The sequence below is a fragment of the Panthera uncia genome (assembly GCF_023721935.1).
Source record: "Panthera uncia isolate 11264 chromosome C1 unlocalized genomic scaffold, Puncia_PCG_1.0 HiC_scaffold_4, whole genome shotgun sequence".
NCBI lineage: Eukaryota > Metazoa > Chordata > Mammalia > Carnivora > Felidae > Panthera > Panthera uncia.
Genome location: NW_026057585.1, coordinates 34,515,462 through 34,533,074, shown reverse-complemented (window position 1 = coordinate 34,533,074; position 17,613 = coordinate 34,515,462). Strand labels below are relative to the sequence as shown.

Genomic DNA, 17,613 nt, shown 5'->3' with positions numbered 1-17,613 from the left:
AAAAAAAGGAACAATATTTCCTTCCAAGTTAGAGCAAATGGAGGAGAGTCCAGTTATCACCCCATAAGTGAGCACTAGCCTCTTGTAGGACCACCTCTATGTCCTTCTGAGGTTCCATTCCATGCTACTGAAGAGAGAGACTTAGCTTCTAAGCCACAGAGACTCAATTCGAGCCCACAATCACTTGCTTCTGCTATGCCGCCTCAGCATCCAGTAATGCCCCAGCCGCAGAGGACAGCACTGAACTCCTCTCAGAGGGCTTCACAAGTTTGCTGTGTGTCCCTGGAGTCATAGCAGGACATCCAAGTGGCCACACAGATAACAGAACTTTGCCACATGTTTCCAGCCAAAGTAAACTCAGTATTGGAGCCCAGAGCCCCCAAGAGAACATCAGGCCTAACCATAAGGAGTCCCAGGACCCAGGAGCTTGGAACACATCCTGGGAAGGAAAACACTGATATTCCACGGAGGAATCGTTCAAGTCACACAAAAAGTTCTGACCTTTCACATGAGGCCCATTTGTGGTGTTCTTAAGTGAGCCCAGTCATGAAGGGGACTGTTCTGGATAAAACACTTAACAGGTCTTGTCTTGGACCCAGCTGACAACAGACACAGGTGGGTCCTTGCTTCACTGGTGAGTCTAGTTCTGAGAGCCCAGTAACATATGAGCTGTACATGTGAGCTCCTGGGACTGTCTCAGCCACACAGCCCGTCTACCTCCCTGTCGGTGCTGCAAGCTGGTGATAAGGAGCCTTGCCCTGGAAACAGGCACCTGACAAGGAAGCTTCTAAGAAAACACCTCTCACAGTTGAGGAGATGGATCGAGACAACACACAAGGCTGGCCCTCATAATCCTGGGGGAGGATAAATTCAATGAGACCTAAGTCTCTGCAAGTGGTCCTGGGCTAGTTAAGGTCAGGAGGTTATAGTCAGCAGCCGCGCTAGCCTGGTACGTGTGCGGCCTGCACAGTCACACACAGCCTGCATTCACCAGGGCCCTGAGCTCTGTTTCAAGATCTGCTGTCTCCATCTTGAAATCCTTAGTAAGCTCACCTTTGAACTTGTTGTTTGTAAGTGACATTTGACAGGACAATAGAACATGAGTGTGAGCAGAGACGTCCAGAAGAAAGGAAAGAGCTTGAGATCTTAGTGCCCTTAAGGGGTACTTTTTTCCTGCCTTTTTAAAATAAGGGGCCCACGCATCGTGTAGCCAGTCCTGTCAGCAACCCTGAAGTAACAGCCTCCCGAGTCACCAGCTAACCCTCAAGGGACAGAATTAAAGCCATAATGACCATGTAGCTCTCTGGAGACTTCACCACCTCTAATCCCATTTCTACCAAAGAAATCTCCTTTCAGGCCTTGAGTCACTCACTTAAGGTTTACTTGGTACCCTCTTCAAATGCCCCCAGCTCAAAAAGACCATTGGTAAGAACTAGGACACCAGGCGCCTGCATTCCAGAAAGCAAATCATGTCATGATACCACAGGATAAGAAGCATCCTAAGCAGCAGTAGGACCATCCCTGTGGTTATGACTAGGACAAGGACAGAGGCTGGGGCACCTGCTCAGGTCCTGTCCTAGGACCATCTGGTGAATATGTTTGTTAGATCACTATATAAACATTTGTTGAGTATCTACTGTGCACCAGGCACAACAGAAATGGAAATAGACACAGTCCTATCTTTGACAAGCTGAATCTAGTAAGAGATAACGGGCATTCAGCAAATAAATTATAATGAAATGGGCTAAATATTTTTACACATATAAATAGTAGGCTGTAGAAGCACTGGATAATCAACTCTGAAAGAGTCAGAGAGTGTCCCAGAGGAGGATCTCAAAAGATAGACAGGAGTTTGCCATGCTAAAAATACCCAAGAGGGGCACCTCACTGGCTCAGTTGGTAAAGCATATGAGTCTTGATCTCAAGGTCATGGGTTTGAGCCCCATGTTGGGGGTAGAGATTACTTTAAAAATAAAAAGAAGGGAGGGTACCTGGGTGGCCAGTCCGTTAAAGCATCCAATTTTGGCTCAGGTCATGATCTCGCATTTGTAAGTTCAAGCCCCGCATCGAGCTCTGTACTGACAGCTCAGAGCCTGGAGCCAGCTTCAGATTCTGTGTCTCCCTCTCTCTCGGCCCCTCCCCTGCTCGTGCTCGCTTACTCTTTCTCTCTCTCAAAAATAATCATTTAAAATAATAATAAATAAATAAATAAATAAATAATAAAATAAAAAAGAATTAAAAAATCAGAGGGGGGTCTATCTCTAGCACCCATATTAAAAAAAAAAAAAAGAAAGAAGGAAAGAAAGAAATATTATCCAAAAGGAGCATCAAGCAGACCTGTCCACCTGCAGAATGGTGAGAAGCTGGGCACAACAGAAGCCTGGGCTGTATGGGAGGGGGATGTTCAGAAAAGAAGGCTGGGACCAGAATTGTGAAAGTGGCCTCACAATTCCAGCCCAGGAATTTGGGCTTTATCTGGAATTTAAGAAGGGCCAAGAAAAGATTAAACAGAGTTCATTGTGCTTTTTTAGGATGATGCCTCAGCTGGTGGTATGTAGGAAGGCCTGGGGCAGGCAAAGCTGGGAGGAGGGAATCCTGGTAAGCAGGATGGTGAGGCTTAATTTAAGGGGATGTAATAAGATCTGAGATACCACTCAGGCTGATTTGGTGACTAATGGGATCTAGATGGTGGGAAAGATGACCATACTAAGTGTTCCTGGTTGGAAGGCAAGGCAGATGGGACCTCCACCATAGACACGCAATATAACCCACGGAGCAGGTTTAGAGGGGAATGTGAAGTCTGAAGTGCCTGTGGGGCATCTGGGCGTGTGTGCGTGACCGGCAGCTGGAGACAGAGATTTGGATCTCCTGACAGAGGCCCCAAGGATGGAGACACAGCTTTGGGCGACATTCACGGAGAGGCGTTGGTCCATGCCACAGGAGGAAGGTCACCTTAAGAGAACTTGGGCAGCCACAGGGGACAGGAACAAGGGCATTTCAGGGATGGCCAAAGATTCCCATCTTTGGGACTGGCAAGAGACAGAGAAGGAACTGAAGGGGGAAGAAACCATCAACAGGTGGCATGAATCAGCTGTGCAATAAGGAGTTCCAGTCAGATCACTGAAACAGGCAGTTAGGAGGGCAATGGTGGCTTCATTGGCACAATCTTAATAGGGGCAAAGCTAGATTACCATAGTTTGAGGCAGTAAGAAAATTAGATAAGAAATGGAAGAAGAGAGGCAGTACAGTAGTTAAAAAGGACATGTAAGGTCAGGGGCTATAATTTAATGGTCAAATACACAGGAGAGCAAGAATTATGAGAATAGGCTCCTGGGGAGGCTGGGAGTAATGGGCTCTCGTAGAGAGCTAGAAGGTAAGAATGGAGGCCTTTGCAGGTTGGCTAAGACGGTGGAAGGAGGGGTAATAGGAGCATCTGTGTCAGGTGACTTCTATCTTCTTGGTTAGAGCCAGCAAGGAAGGTGAGGTCGGCTGGGAGCTGAGGAAGGGCAACGCTCAAAGGCTTTAAGAAGTCTTAGTTTCCAGGATGAATTCCTGCCCCTGAATCTTGGTTTCCAGGATGGATCTCTGCTTCCTGCTTCCAAGTTTCTCTGACCTTGGCCATCTGCTTATTGGATCTCTGCCTCTTGCCAGATTTCCGCAAGCTCATGTTCCACTGGTCTACTCCCCGTCTGCTCTCCTTGCTGGGCTTCCCCGGCTGTTCTTCCTGGCCGGTGTGCACTTACGTGGCTTGCTGCGGACAGCTGAACCATCCTGCTCTGGAAGGGGCCAGCTCTGCCTTCCCTGTGGCTTCTGAGCTATACCACCCACAGAGCCTTCGGCCAATTCCAGCAATCTCCTAAATGATCTCTCCCTCTTCAACCCTCTCCTATCTTTCTAAAACTCTGCATTTGGCAACTCCTACCTTCCTCTCAACCCATCAATGCCTTCAAGCCTCTTCAAGGGCTCTCCATTGCCAGATAAGGCAGTTTAGCTGTGGCCCGGGCCACAAATATAATTTGGCTTGTGGAGTCCTTTAACAAAAGTTGAAGTTGTCCCATTAGTCACAGGTGCCACCCCTCCCTAATGCCTTGTACCTACCCCAGGCCCAATCCATGGACCAAAATCATCTTCCTGGCCTCTGTAGACATTTGACAATAAAGTCCACACCATCTTAAGATTCAAGGCCTTCCACTCTGACCCCAGTATGCCTCTCAAACCCGACTGTCATTACTATGCAAACCCCTTTTTCCAGAAATCAGTCTGCCCTGCTCTCCTTCCCACTCCTGGCCCCAGAATGGTTTCCCTGGAGACAAATACAGATATAGATATATAGATATAGGTATAGATATAGATATAGATATATAGATATATAGATATAGATGATATAAATATAGATATAGAGATATGCCTGTCTTCTATCCTGTCATTCCACTTATCTGCAATGCTTCACCCTCTCTTCTCCACCTGCCATACTGAGAGCTGGCTCAAAGCCTGCCTCTATAAGGAAGCCTCCACAGACCATCCAAACCCACATCATTTTTTGCCTGGGCTCCCTCATTTGGCCCTTTTGTATGTTTCTTTGTTCCTTAAGTTATCCTATTAGTTATCTTTTCTGGGGGTAACCTTCCTGTTTCCCCAGATCAGCCTATAAACAGGGTTCCCCTTAAGTCTTACATACAAAAGCCAACAGAGCAGATCTGCCTCTGTGTAATTTATCTCACACATGACCCAACTGTCGATTCATAAACCCTGGTCACCTCCTGACAACCATAAAATATCAGAGCAGGCACAAATTCGTAGTGCCTTTAGGGTAGAGGCCACGTTTTATAGTAGTATACTGCCTAAAACCCAGTAGGTACTTGGTAAATGTTCACAATGAGGAAATATAAAAACCAGAAATCTCTTCCTGTTCAGAAAATCAAAGGATAAAACAGGCCCTGTATTGGGCCATGAACTCTCTGACTTGATGAAAACAAACAACTCTTGGCATATATCATGGTAACACAGGCATCCAAGGACAGGTATATTTCACCAAGGCAAGAAGGGAGACCCATTAGAAGAAGCAGGAACTAGGAAGTCCAGAGTTCTGGCCATAATACTAGCAATGATTTATAAGGTGAACTTGGACATCTCTCAACAGACACTGATTCTTCAAGGTAACAGGGTCTTCCCTTGTCACACTCTGCAGTTATACTGACAATCTGGTGGTGAGGGAGAGTGGGTGGCTGGAACAGAGGGACAGCTGTCAGAGCAGATGGACACGCTGCTCACCTGTGGTGTCCCCCAGCCAATACTTCTGGTTCACCTGCCCTTTATCCCAGCTTCTGTGTTGCTCCCAAGGTCTGAGAGGCCATGATTCCAGCAAGTACCTTTACTCCTAATTCCCACCCAACCAGTTTGCTTTGGCTACGCACCGAATGCAGTGGCCCCCAGCTGAAATTCTAAAGATACAAACAATGTTAACATGCACTTGATAAAATTCTACCATGGGTCAGTACCTACCATGCTACTCCAGGTGTCAGCCCAGTGATGTGATCTACTGGTGTAGGTATGACATTCAGTGGTCTGAATAACATGCCATGGCCACACTCTCCTTTGGCAGAAATTGAGGCCCTAAGGGAAGGTATTACTGAGATCTGGAAGTCTAAACCTTCTAGGAGGCTGGCTGGGTGTTGGCAGGAGCGCTGGATGTAGTTGGGTAGTGGAACATCTCTGCTAAGTGAAATAAGCCAGACAGAGAAAGACAAACACTGCATGCTATCGCTTATATGTGGAATCTTAAGGAAAAAAAAAAAAAAAAAAACCCAAGGAGAGGAGGAAAGAAAGCTTATTTCGTAGAAACAGAGACTAGAATGGTGTTTATCAGGGGGGAAGGGGAAATGGGGAGACGTAGGTCAAAGGTCACAAGTATTCAGTTATAAGAATTGTAAATTCTAAGCACAGCATGACAACCACAGTTAATAATTCGAAATTGCGTACTTGAAAGTTGCTGAGAGTAGATCTTAAGCATTCTCACTGCAAAAAAAAAAAAAAAAAAAAAAAAAATCTCACTCTATGAGGAGATGGATGTGCAAATTATCTTGGTAATTATTCCACAATGTGTATGAATACCAAGTCATCATGTCAGATACTTTAAACATATCCAGCTTTGTCAATTACCCCTCAATAAAAGCTGGAGGAAAACACAAAGGTAGAATTTGAGAGGTGTTTCTGTACCTTGCACTCAGGAAATATTTAATAATTGTTTGTTCCAGCTGAAGAGGAAGGTCTCAGGTTTCTTTAAAAAAAAAAAAAAAAAAAAAAAAAAAGCCAGAAAAACAATTGTGAATGAGGAAGTCTGATTGGGGAATATAAGAAACGGAGTGAATTTAGCGTCACAGAACCGAAGGGGTGTATGGAAGAAATGGAAGAAAGAAGGCAGGGCACTGATTATACTGGAAATGAGAACAATGATTTAGAAAAAATGACTTTTGATCTGACTGCAGAGGGAGGCATCTGAAGCAGTCAAGCAGGAGGTTAAAAAAAAGAACCAAGAGCCAGACTGGAGACAACAAACAGCTACATAGACAGAGGCAGAGGGGAGGAAAAGACCCCTAAACATGTCTCAGGGGGAGGGGTCTTAAGAAATGAAGGCAATCTGGGGCGCTTGGGTGGCTCAGTCGGTTGAGCATCCAACTTCGGCTCAGGTCATATTCTCACGGTTTGTAAATTCAGGCCCAGCATCGGGGGCTCGCTGCTGACAGCTCAGAGACTGGAGCCCGCTTCAGATTCTGTCTCCCTCACTCTCTTCCCCTCCCCCACTTGTGTGCGCGCTTGCTCTCTCTCTCTCTTTCTCTCTCTCCCTCCCTCCCTCCCTCAAAAATAAATGTTAATTAAAAAGAGCCTGATTTAAAGAAAAGAAAAAAGAAATGAAGGCAATCTGAAAAGATGGGATGGAGTGGGATTCAGTGGCATACAAGGATGGGGTTTAACTTGAAGCTGTCTTCCCTGTAACATCAGACAGTGAGGTCTTCCCAATCACCATGTCCAGACAGTGAGGTCTTCCCGATCACCATGTCCCTGCTCAGTATGCAGGGGGTGGGTCAAACGGTATTGTGGGAGGGCAACAACCAAGAGCTACTTGATCACTTACAGCTTGCCCTGGAATCAAACGCCTCTCTCCCCCAAGGCACCTGTTGCAATACCATGAAACACATAAAGTCTCTGCAAAAGAGGCACTCCTTTGATTAGCTGTTTTAAAACAAAAGTTTGAACACCCCTGGACTCAATGTACTAAGTATTGGTGCCTGGATGGCTTGACTCTGAAAAGAATTGGTCATTCTCTGTCTGATATGACTGCACAGCAACAAGAGGGCTCCTGCATGCCAACCATCTGATCGTTTCAGCATTTCTTAAAGCAAAGGTTTAACTTTTTTTTTTCAACAGGTATCTGATAACTCAGGCATGCAAGGCAGCGAAACATTGAGAGCAGGCTTCTGTGATGCAGAAGCCATGGCAAGGCTACTAATGCTGACAACAAATATTTTAGAATTTCCTGGGATTCTATTAGCTCTTCTCGACTCCTGGCCTCTGTGTGTGTGCGTGTGCTTGTGCGTGTATGCACGTGTGTACACTTCTTAAAAAAATTTTATTTACTTTTGAGAGAGAGGGAGAGAGAGAGTACGAGCAGGGAAGGAGCAGATACACTTTTTTTTTTTTTAATTGAGCAAGGATATTTCACTGATGAAACCTATAAATAATATCAAAAGGCCTAGCTTCTGGTCTCAGCTCTTTTCAGACGAAGAACAAACTTCCCAGCACTAGTATAGGTGGGAACAGTACTTGACTAAGAAAGCATTCTGGTAGGATTCATTAGCAAGACGGGACAGTTTCTTATGAGGAATGTCTTCTGGATCACACACAAAGATGTTGGTGCTGTATTACAGGATTCTTATTAAGCTAACACTTAATGGTCAGGGTCTCACTTAGGATGTTTTATTCATAAATGTTGCAAAAGTGAAATGAATTATTAATGCAAAGATCATCTGTCAGAGACAGGAATCATTAACAGCATTTCATGGTGGGGGTCGGTGTTTACAGAGACCAGTAATGCAAACTCAGAGCCTTTCCGTTCTGTGGTGACCACACGTTTAGGTTGGCCTCGGTCTCCGGGAACTGAGCTGGCTATTTGCCAGCTGTCAGGCAGTCTCTGGGAAGAAACATACCCAGTCAACTTCCTCCCAACCACTTGTCCACATTACAAAACCTGCTATCACGATGGCACCAACAGTAGGCCTCCGGGCTCCCTCTCCACAGTACCTGTGACATTACTGGGGAAAAGGGCACTGTGCTTAAATGCAAGGCCAGGCTCTTCAGAGTCAAACTAAAGCCAATATAGCCAATATTTACTGAGCACGTACTATGTGCCAAGCACTATACTAGGTGCTTGTATGTGCATTATCTCACTGCATCCTCAAAACCTTGCCATGCCAGAGGCACTGATATCATCCCCATGTGTAAGAAGCCAAGTCACAGATGTTGTGTAAATTGCTCAGGGTCACATAACTTGGAGTGGCAAAGCCAGGATTTAAATCTGGTTCCCTCCCTATTCCCAGGCCCCTGGTGTTGCCATCTACATCTTGCATAAAGTTTCAATAGCATGCGGCTGTCATTCCCTGCAGAGAGATAGTTGTAACTGTCACTGCCATACTGCAAAATCTTTAGAACAAATCAAGAGTCAGCTAAATGTTGAGAATTCAAGTGACTTTACAGACATAAACAGAAATCAAGGGAGACACAAGTTATAAACCTCATGAATAGGGTTGATGTTACTCTATCCCTATCACTTATGTGAAGCTAATTAACCTTGAAGAGTGGGGTCCTAGAGCCAATCTGCTTGAACTTGACTCTCAGCTCTGCTACTAATTTTAGGCAAGCAACTGAACTTCCTGGGCCTCAGTTTCTTCAATTAGTAATAATAACAGGACTTTCCTCAAAGAGCTGTCATGAAGATTAAATGGAAAGAATGTGCCAAGGGCTCAGAACCACATATAGTACATCCTGAATGTTAACTGTTATTATTTTTGCCAATATGGGTCTATGGGCAAGACGCTTAAGTCCATCCAAATTTCCTTATCAACAAAACAGATCTGCACAGCATTGTTATGAGGGGTAAGTGAAATCAAATCCCCAAAGCATGTAACACGCAGACTTCCTAATGGTAGGAGCTCAAAAAGTATTCATTTGTTTTTCTCTTCCCAAGACAGCACTACCACTCACCCTTCTAAGACCTCTGTTTCCCATATTCTAAAATGGGAGACCCAACCATTCCTTGGCCACTCACAGGCACATCACGGCCAGAGCCTGCCAAAGGCCAGGCTGGATGTGAGGAAACCTGGTTTCTATTTTTAGTTGTAGCTCTTGAGAAGCCACTTCACTTCCCTTAACTTCAATCTCCTCATTAATTCACTCATTCTATTATAGTTTTTTTTAAATGTTTACTTATTTTTGAGAGAGCGAGAGAGGCAGAGAGAGACTGAGACACAAAATCCGGAGCAGGCTCCAGGCTCTGAGTTGTCAGCACAGAGCCTGACGCGGAGCTCAAACTCAAGAGCCGTGAGATCATGACCTGAGCCAAAGGCAGAGACTCAACAGACTGAGCCACCCAGGCGCCCTCACTCATTCTATTATAATCTCAACAAAGATGTTCCAGTCAGTGTGCTACACGTTTGATATGTAAAGGTAGATAAATAAGGTACAATCCCCGACTGCAAAGCAGGCACACTCTAGTTTGAGATGAAGGCATGGAACATGGAACAATTAAATGGATTGGCTGAAGTATGGACAAAATAGAGATGGCCCAAAGGCGGTAGTAAGCAGATTTACCTAGGTAGGACAGGGAAAGATTCAGAGAAGACAGGCCCCTGAGTTGAGTCTTACAAGATGAAAGGGAGCTTCCCAGACAGAATAAGGGGGAAGGTATTCCACCATGCACAAGGCTTAGGATCCCAAACAAACAAACAAAACCATAAATAATTATAGCTGAGTATAAGGCATATCTAAGGGAGGCAGAAAAATAGAATAATAATATCTTCCCCACTTATCTTGTAGGATTTCCCTGAGACTGAATGAGAACATGTATTAAAATGCTGAAAAAGGGCACCTTGGGTGGCTCAGTTGGTTGAGTGTCAGGTCATGATCTCAAGGTTCATGAGTTTGAGCCCTACATCGGCTCACGGCTGTCAGTGCAGAGCCTGCTTTGGATCCTCTCTCTCCCTCTCTCTGTTCCCCTCCCCCATTTGCTCTCTCTCCAGAATAAATAAACATTAAAAAAATAAATAAATCCCTGAAAAAGACACAGTGCTGCAGAAACATCATGTATGCTTATTACTAGTACTCTAGCAAGGCTCATGATGGACTGAATTTTCACCTATTTCCTCCCAGCATGAGAACCCCCAGCACTGTTTCTTTACCACCTTCGCCTCTTTCCTCTCTCCCCTGAGAGAAAGCAAGAGAAATTTAGCACTGACCTAAGTGGAGAGGTAGGAGGGAGAAATGACAAGAAAAACATGCAGCTCTTTGTTTCAGTTACCACAACCTTTTTCAAGGTCCTTTAGCCATAATGTTTCTTGTATTTTTTTTAATTTATAAATGTTTATTTAATTTTGAGACACACACACTCACAGAGAGAGAGAGAGAGAGAGTGAGAGGGAGGGAGGGAGGGAGGGAGGGAGCATGGGAGGGGCAGAGAGAGAGGGAGACACAGAATCAGAAGCAGGCTTCAGGCTCTGAGCCATCAGCACAGAGCCTGATATGGGGCTCAAGCTCACGAACTGGGAGATCATGACCTGAACCAAAGTCAGAGGCTTAACCGACTGAGTCACCCAGGTGCCCCCATCATGTTTCTTATATTTTAAAAGATGTCAGTCATTATTGGCTGGAAAAGAAACCTCGACCATGGCTTTTCAAGCAGACTTGACCATAACCCATGTTAAGAAATACATTCTAGGGGCGCCTGGGTGGCTCAGCCTGTTAAGCATCCAACTCTTGATTTCAGCTCAGGCCATGATCTCAAGGTTCATGGGATCGAAGCCCGTGTTGGGCTCTGTGCTGCCAGCACAAAGCTGGGATTTGGGATTCTCTCTCTCCCTCTCTCTCCGTCCCTACCCTGCTTGTGCTCTCTCTCTCTCAAAAATAAATAAACTTAAAAAAAAGAAAATACGTTTTATATTACAATCCTGTACACACACAAAAAGTATTAGTTACAATCTCCTAATTGATTTCATTACAGGTCACAACCTGAGGTTTGAAAACCACCACCTTAAGAGACAAGGTTTATGGAAGATTTCAAAAGTATGGTTCACAATACCCTCAGACTTCTTTCCTTTTCACTTTTTTAAGACTTTGCAAAATAGAAGAAAATCCAGCCCATTTCCCAGGAAACATAACATCCTTGTATTCACAGTTTACGTGGTGTATTGTCTGACAATAAATGAGAGGTTTTCATGGGGGGCTTCTTGTGCATTTGTCTGGTTGCTACAGCCAATGAGCCTTGTTAACAAGTAGGATTTCAAAATACATGACCCTCTCTTAGGCAAGGCCTTGGTGCCCTGTGGAAAGCAGGGATCATGTGTCCGCAATGTCTTTTCCATGAGAACATTCAATAAGCAACTTCTTCCATGTAAAGGGCTCATCACACATTATGACCCTGAAATGAGCAAGCATTCTGCCTCCGGGCTGCTAAAATGGGCACACAATGCCTAGATGCCTTTCCACTCATATACAGATTTAAAATTCACACTATCATCACATTCCTCAACAAGGAAAAAAATCTGCTCCCTAACCAGCTCTGTATGCTTTGTATACAACCAAAATACTAAATTAAAGCTGGAAAGACACATAAAGGTCATCTGGTCTACCTCTCTCCTTCCAAAGAGGATGGCCAACTAAATTTCCTGACTCACGGTTGAGCTATTTTCTGTTGTACCACAACATGCATCAGTGTTCCACCAGGCCTTCCTTGTGGCACTACTCAAGCTTTAGATGTTTCTACTATCCTTTTGATTTTGTTACTTCTCTTACTTAAAATCCCTTGCCCACTCAAATCCCACCCATCCTTCCAGATCACATCCCAAGCCCTCCGAGAAGCCATCCCCAAACTCCACCTGTCCATCCCATCTTCCTTCTCTGAAATGAGATTCAGCTCACTGAATTCATGCAACTCTTTGCCTTTTAGATGCTGTTCAACAGACAGTTAATATATATTAATTGACTGATTTTGTAATGTTTAAAAGAGGGTATATTGAAAAGAAACTCCAATCTTATATTAATCTTTCCCACAACATATATATCAATGCAAGCAGAAAAGTCCAAATGATTAAATCAGATAATCATTACAGAAATAAGTAGTAAGCTACTAATTTGCACATACATAGAACCAGTGACTACAATGATGATACATGCTACCACTGCTGATTTTTCAGAGATGCTATTATTTGGGAGACGCTTGTGTTAGGCAACTGAATTCTTACATGTATCTTCCTCCCTGAGGAGATACTATGATAGATGCTTTCATGGAAAAAGACTGTGCTTGACTTTGGTCACTTACTGTTATAACAAGATCATTGGATTTATAACTTGCAAAGAATTTAAAGATCATCTAATCCACCTCACATGATGAAATTTAACCAGGAAAAAGTGAGCTAATAATATGCTTTGTATCACTCTTGTAGGAAATGACAGAGTTGTGGCTAAAACCATATCTTCTGCAATCCAAAGAAATCAGGATCTCCAAGTCTAAAAACCTCATACTACCCAGCTCTTCAGTTTCATTTCCTCTGTCCCCAAACTTCTCATCTTCCACCAGATCCCTCTGTCTCACCACTAAGGAACTTCCCCAGGTCCTCGCCACCAAACTGTCTTCCCGGCCATTAACCAATTCCCCCACATTGTTCCATCTCAGTGCCACAACTTCTCTTATCCTACTTAGCAATTTCACAGTTTATTCTGTTTTTTTCCCTTATCGAACACCACACCTGCCAAAACTAAATAGCTTCTGTATTTTACCCTTCCATAACCGTTCCAGACAAAGTTACATTCAAACCTGAAGCTAGTGACCATCACTATCCTACAGAGTCCCATTCTCCCCACCTAGGATTACAGACTGTATATGATATATAATAAGCTGAAAAAAGAAAGCTTTCTCTTTAATCAGGCAGGTAACCTCTCAAGACAAATAGCCAAACAAACAATGATGCTTGCAAATCCAGAAGGGAAAATAGCAGAATTCACTGACAATCCCAACAAATACTGAACATCACTCTTTACCAAAAACATCAATACCCTATCTAGTTCAAGGGTGGAAAAACTGATTAATGTGACTCTTTCCTTTTCTTACTTTTAGTCTACATTCTTATCAAGGGGTGAAATGAAGAATGAGGGGGTGAAAGCAGAAGACAGAATAAAGAGAAAACCAGTAAAAAGTCCAAATAAATCAAAACTGGCTGGAGAGTACAGTGTTACACATGTGGGCTCTGAAGGCCAATCACACGGTGAGTGCTGGTGACACTATCCATCACTGAGTGGCCTTGGGCATATAGCTCTGCTCAGTTTCTCCATCTGGTAGATGGGGATAACAGTGGCACCTGTATCACAAGATCGCCATGAGGATTAAACAGGATGGTATCTACAACACACTTGGGACAATGCTTAACACATAGTAAGTACTATATAAATATTTGTTAACGAAAACAAACGCTCAGTTTGAAATCATTTTAACCATCACGCTATGTATCTGCTGACTTCCATATCTTACTAGCAATTTCAGGACCCAGAGGCAGCATGATGCCTCCCATACCATATGACAGACTCCCTACATCCTCTAATATGAATTGTTTCCCAAGAATTCATTTCATAATTCCTTCGTACTGGGACTTGACAGGAACATACTCCAGGGTCTCTCTCAACAACAGTCCTCACTGCTGCAGCCACCACACATGGTGAGAAATGGCCTCTCTGACAGAAGACAAGGCCTGTGAGCCCACACAGCACCAGTTCCACCTATAACCCGGACTAGAATGACAGGGCAGCCGACCAGACTGACAACAAAACAAAAGGAAAATTCTTTGCACCCAAACACCTCTTCTAGGGACAGGGCTCGCAGTGCAAAGCCAAAGTCCTCAGAGCTGTTCAAATTTGCTGTCCTAAAGCCTCTTCTCCCTTTCTTCATTTTGTTCTGATCAGGCTATACCAGATTTGATCTTCTCAAAGTCACCTAAAAACTACTAGGTTTGCTGGGGCTCCTCGGTGGCTCAGGCGGTTAAGTGTCCAACTTCAGCTCAAGTCATGACCTCGTGATTTGTGAGTTCAAGTCCCACAACAGATTCTGTGCTGACCACTCAGAGCCTGGAGTCTGCTTTGGATTCTGTGTCTCCTTCTCTCTCTGCCTCTCCCCTGCTCACATTCTTTCTCTCTTTCTCAAATAAACATTAAAAAAAAAAATTTTTTTTTTCTTAAACTACTAGTTTGCTAAGCTAAGCCTAGTAAGACCTTATCTAACTCTACTTCCCAAGACTACTCACATTGCAGATACTCCCTTTCCTTGATGGCTCTGTTCTCACAGCTTCTAGGCCACCATATTCTCCTGGGTTTTCTGACTACTCCTTGGAGGGCTCTTTTGTTGGTTGTTCCTTGCCTCCCCACCCTCCCTACACTGGAGGGCCCCCAGGCTCGTTCTTTGGTCCTCTTCTGCATGTTCACCATCCACATTCACCCCACTATGGTGAGCTTATCCACTCTTCTGGTTTAAAATACCATCTCTTCCCTCAATGACTCTCAGTGAACCTCCAGTCCAGACTTAATCCCTGAACTCCTGATTCAATAACTCACTTGGATGTCTAATACGATTCTAAAAACCAAACTCCCGATCTTCCCCCCAAACCTCCTCCTCCACAGCCTCCCCATCTCAAGGAATGACACGCCCCACCCTCCCTCCTCCTGTCACCGTGCTTCACACCTTATCCATCAGCAAATCCTGTCACCCCGATCTTTACAAGACATCCAGAATCTGACAAGGCACTACCTCCCAACTGCCCTCTCGTCCCTGTCACTATCACCTCTGTGAGTACTGAAATGCCTGCCCTCTTAAATTTTCTTGCCTTTGCCCTTGCCCCTCACAAAACAGCATCTAAAGAGGTACCATTAAAATGCAGGTCCAATCATGTTACCTCCTTGTTCAAAACCTTCCCATGGCTTCTCATCTCACTCAGAAAAACCAAAGTCCTTATGATAACTACACAGCCCTATGTGATCTGAGTGGCCCTAGCACCTCTCATCAGCTCCCGGACTTCCTCTCTTTCCACTCTCCCCACTTGCTCTACTCCAGCCACACTGGCCTCCTTGCTGTTCCGGGTTCCTATCCTTACTGCATCTCCTGCCCAGATGGCCTCCCCCAGACACACACACAGCTCGCTTCCTCACCACCTTCACGTCTGCTCAAAAGTCATCTTCAGCGGAAGCTAAAACTGCAAACTAGACCTGCTTAGCCTCCTTATTTTCCTGCCCTGCTTTATTTTTCCCAATGAGACTCATCAACTTATTTAATAATTTTTTAATTATAAATATAATATAATTTAATTATATATAATTTTATATTATATACATATGTAATATATTTAATTTAATTAATAAATAATATAATTATATATAATATATATTAATATAAATCATAATATAATATAATATATTTATATTAAAATGCATTACAAAATTATTTTCCTTGTCCCCATTACAATACTTGACTTGTTTTCCCCTGCAAGAGTGTAAACACCAAGCACGTTGGGGATTTATGACTGTTCTCGTTCACTACTGCATTCACTTAGCAAGTACCTTGTATACACTAGGCTCTCAATAAATATTTGCTGAATGAATGGGAATAATGGCTCCCTTGGTTCCTCTTACCTAAGACAGTCATCACCGTCTTCATTAGCTTCATGGGTGTCCTTCGGCGGGTGATGGACCCACTTGTATGTGGAGACAAAACGTTGGTTTTCCTCTTGACATACATGTAGATTCGCAGGTACACCACTACCATGATGAAGAAGGCCACAAGGTTGGACACAGTCCAGAAAATGAGGTAACTCCTGCTGTAAATGGGGGCCAGGGAAGAGCAGGCAGAGATGTCACAGAGGCAATTCCAGCCCAGTGTGGGGACCGCCCCCATAAAGATGGCAATGGCCCAGACAAACAAAATGAGCAGCGTCACCCTCTTTTTCGTCAGGTTGCTGTGGATCCGCATCCTCATGATTGACATGTGCCTCTCCACAGCAATAACCAACAAATTGGTCAGAGAGGCAGTCAAGCTAGTGTCCAGGAGCCCCTGGCGGAGAAACCAGCGGTTGACGGTCAAAGTTTTTGAAACGGGGCCAGTGTTAAACATCAGGAATACATAGGCAATTCCAGCAAAGAAATCTGCAGCAGCTAGGTTAGCCAACAGGTAGTAGAAGGGGAAATGAAACTTTCTGTTTTTGATCACTGCTGCGATGACTAGAGAATTAGAAAAAAAAATAAACAGGCAGAAAAATGTTCCAACACACAAAACAATCACAAGCTTCGTTCCTGTCCACTCATCGGCAGTGTCTGTGTTGCTCCTATTATAAAAAAAGTCCATCCGCTTATCATAGTAACACTCATTCATTGTGGAGAAGAACCGAACATCCTAGAAAGAAATTTAAAGAAGAAACAAACATCACTCTTTGCAAATTCAATCGCTAAACCACCAATTGCCACTGCTAAGCCCCGTGTTCTAGCCAACTTCTGTTAATCCTTCAGATCCCGGCGTAAATATCCCTTGCTCCAGGACTCTGGCCCCTGACCTCCTATCACAACATTTATCTTGCATTAGTAATTGTTTGTTTCCCAGGCTACGTCCAAGCTCAGTGAGGGATGGTCTACAGCTGTTTTGTTCACCATTAAAATCTCAAGACCCACCTGTCCTGGCTCCCTCATGACCGGTACTTCCTGAATGGCTGGCTGGCTGAATGAATGATCATGGATCAGCAACAGATCAGATATTCTGAGCCCTGCAATATCCACTCTGCACCAGTAACAATGACAACACAGCACGTAAATCCTTTCTCCTGGTGGTTTCCAGTTCATTCCTTACTCATGGATTCTGTTCACTAGGCAAGGGCAAGTTGGTAAGGCCAGGCACATTCTCACCAAGATAATGAGTACTGAGATACTCTTCTCACGACCAAATGGAGTCCCCAAGAGATCGGTCTTGTACCACTTCTGATTCTACTCCTGATCCTCCTTTTGCCATCTTTTCGTCTCAAGCTGTAATAACAACGCTCACTTATTAAGCATGTGATGCAGGGCTGAAGACTTTGTTCTCAGTACTCCTCCTTACTTTTTTTGTTCACTTCTTCCTTATTGTCCTAATTCAAATTATACCAGTGGGGATCTGCTTACTGGATTTCCAGACTCAATCAGTTTAAATCACTTTCCTTCCCTGGGCTTTCAACGCAGCGGGTGGTGTGAGCTCTGGAGGTTAGGCAGACTTCCAAGGATGTAAGAACATACCTGCCAGGTCAGGCTCTGGGCTGATGGCTCGGAGCCTGGAGCCTGTTTCCGATT

General features: G+C 44.2%; 1 protein-coding gene across 1 annotated transcript in view; it reads right to left on the bottom strand.

Annotated features, from left to right (window-relative positions):
- LPAR3 (lysophosphatidic acid receptor 3) overlaps positions 1-17,613 on the bottom strand; it is a 79,871-nt gene that overhangs the window by 37,061 nt on the left and 25,197 nt on the right. The window contains exon 2 of the mRNA XM_049618480.1: positions 15,937-16,693. Coding sequence (XP_049474437.1) covers positions 15,937-16,672 — 736 coding nt within the window. The 5' untranslated portion in view covers positions 16,673-16,693. The remainder of the gene's footprint in view (positions 1-15,936; positions 16,694-17,613) is intronic.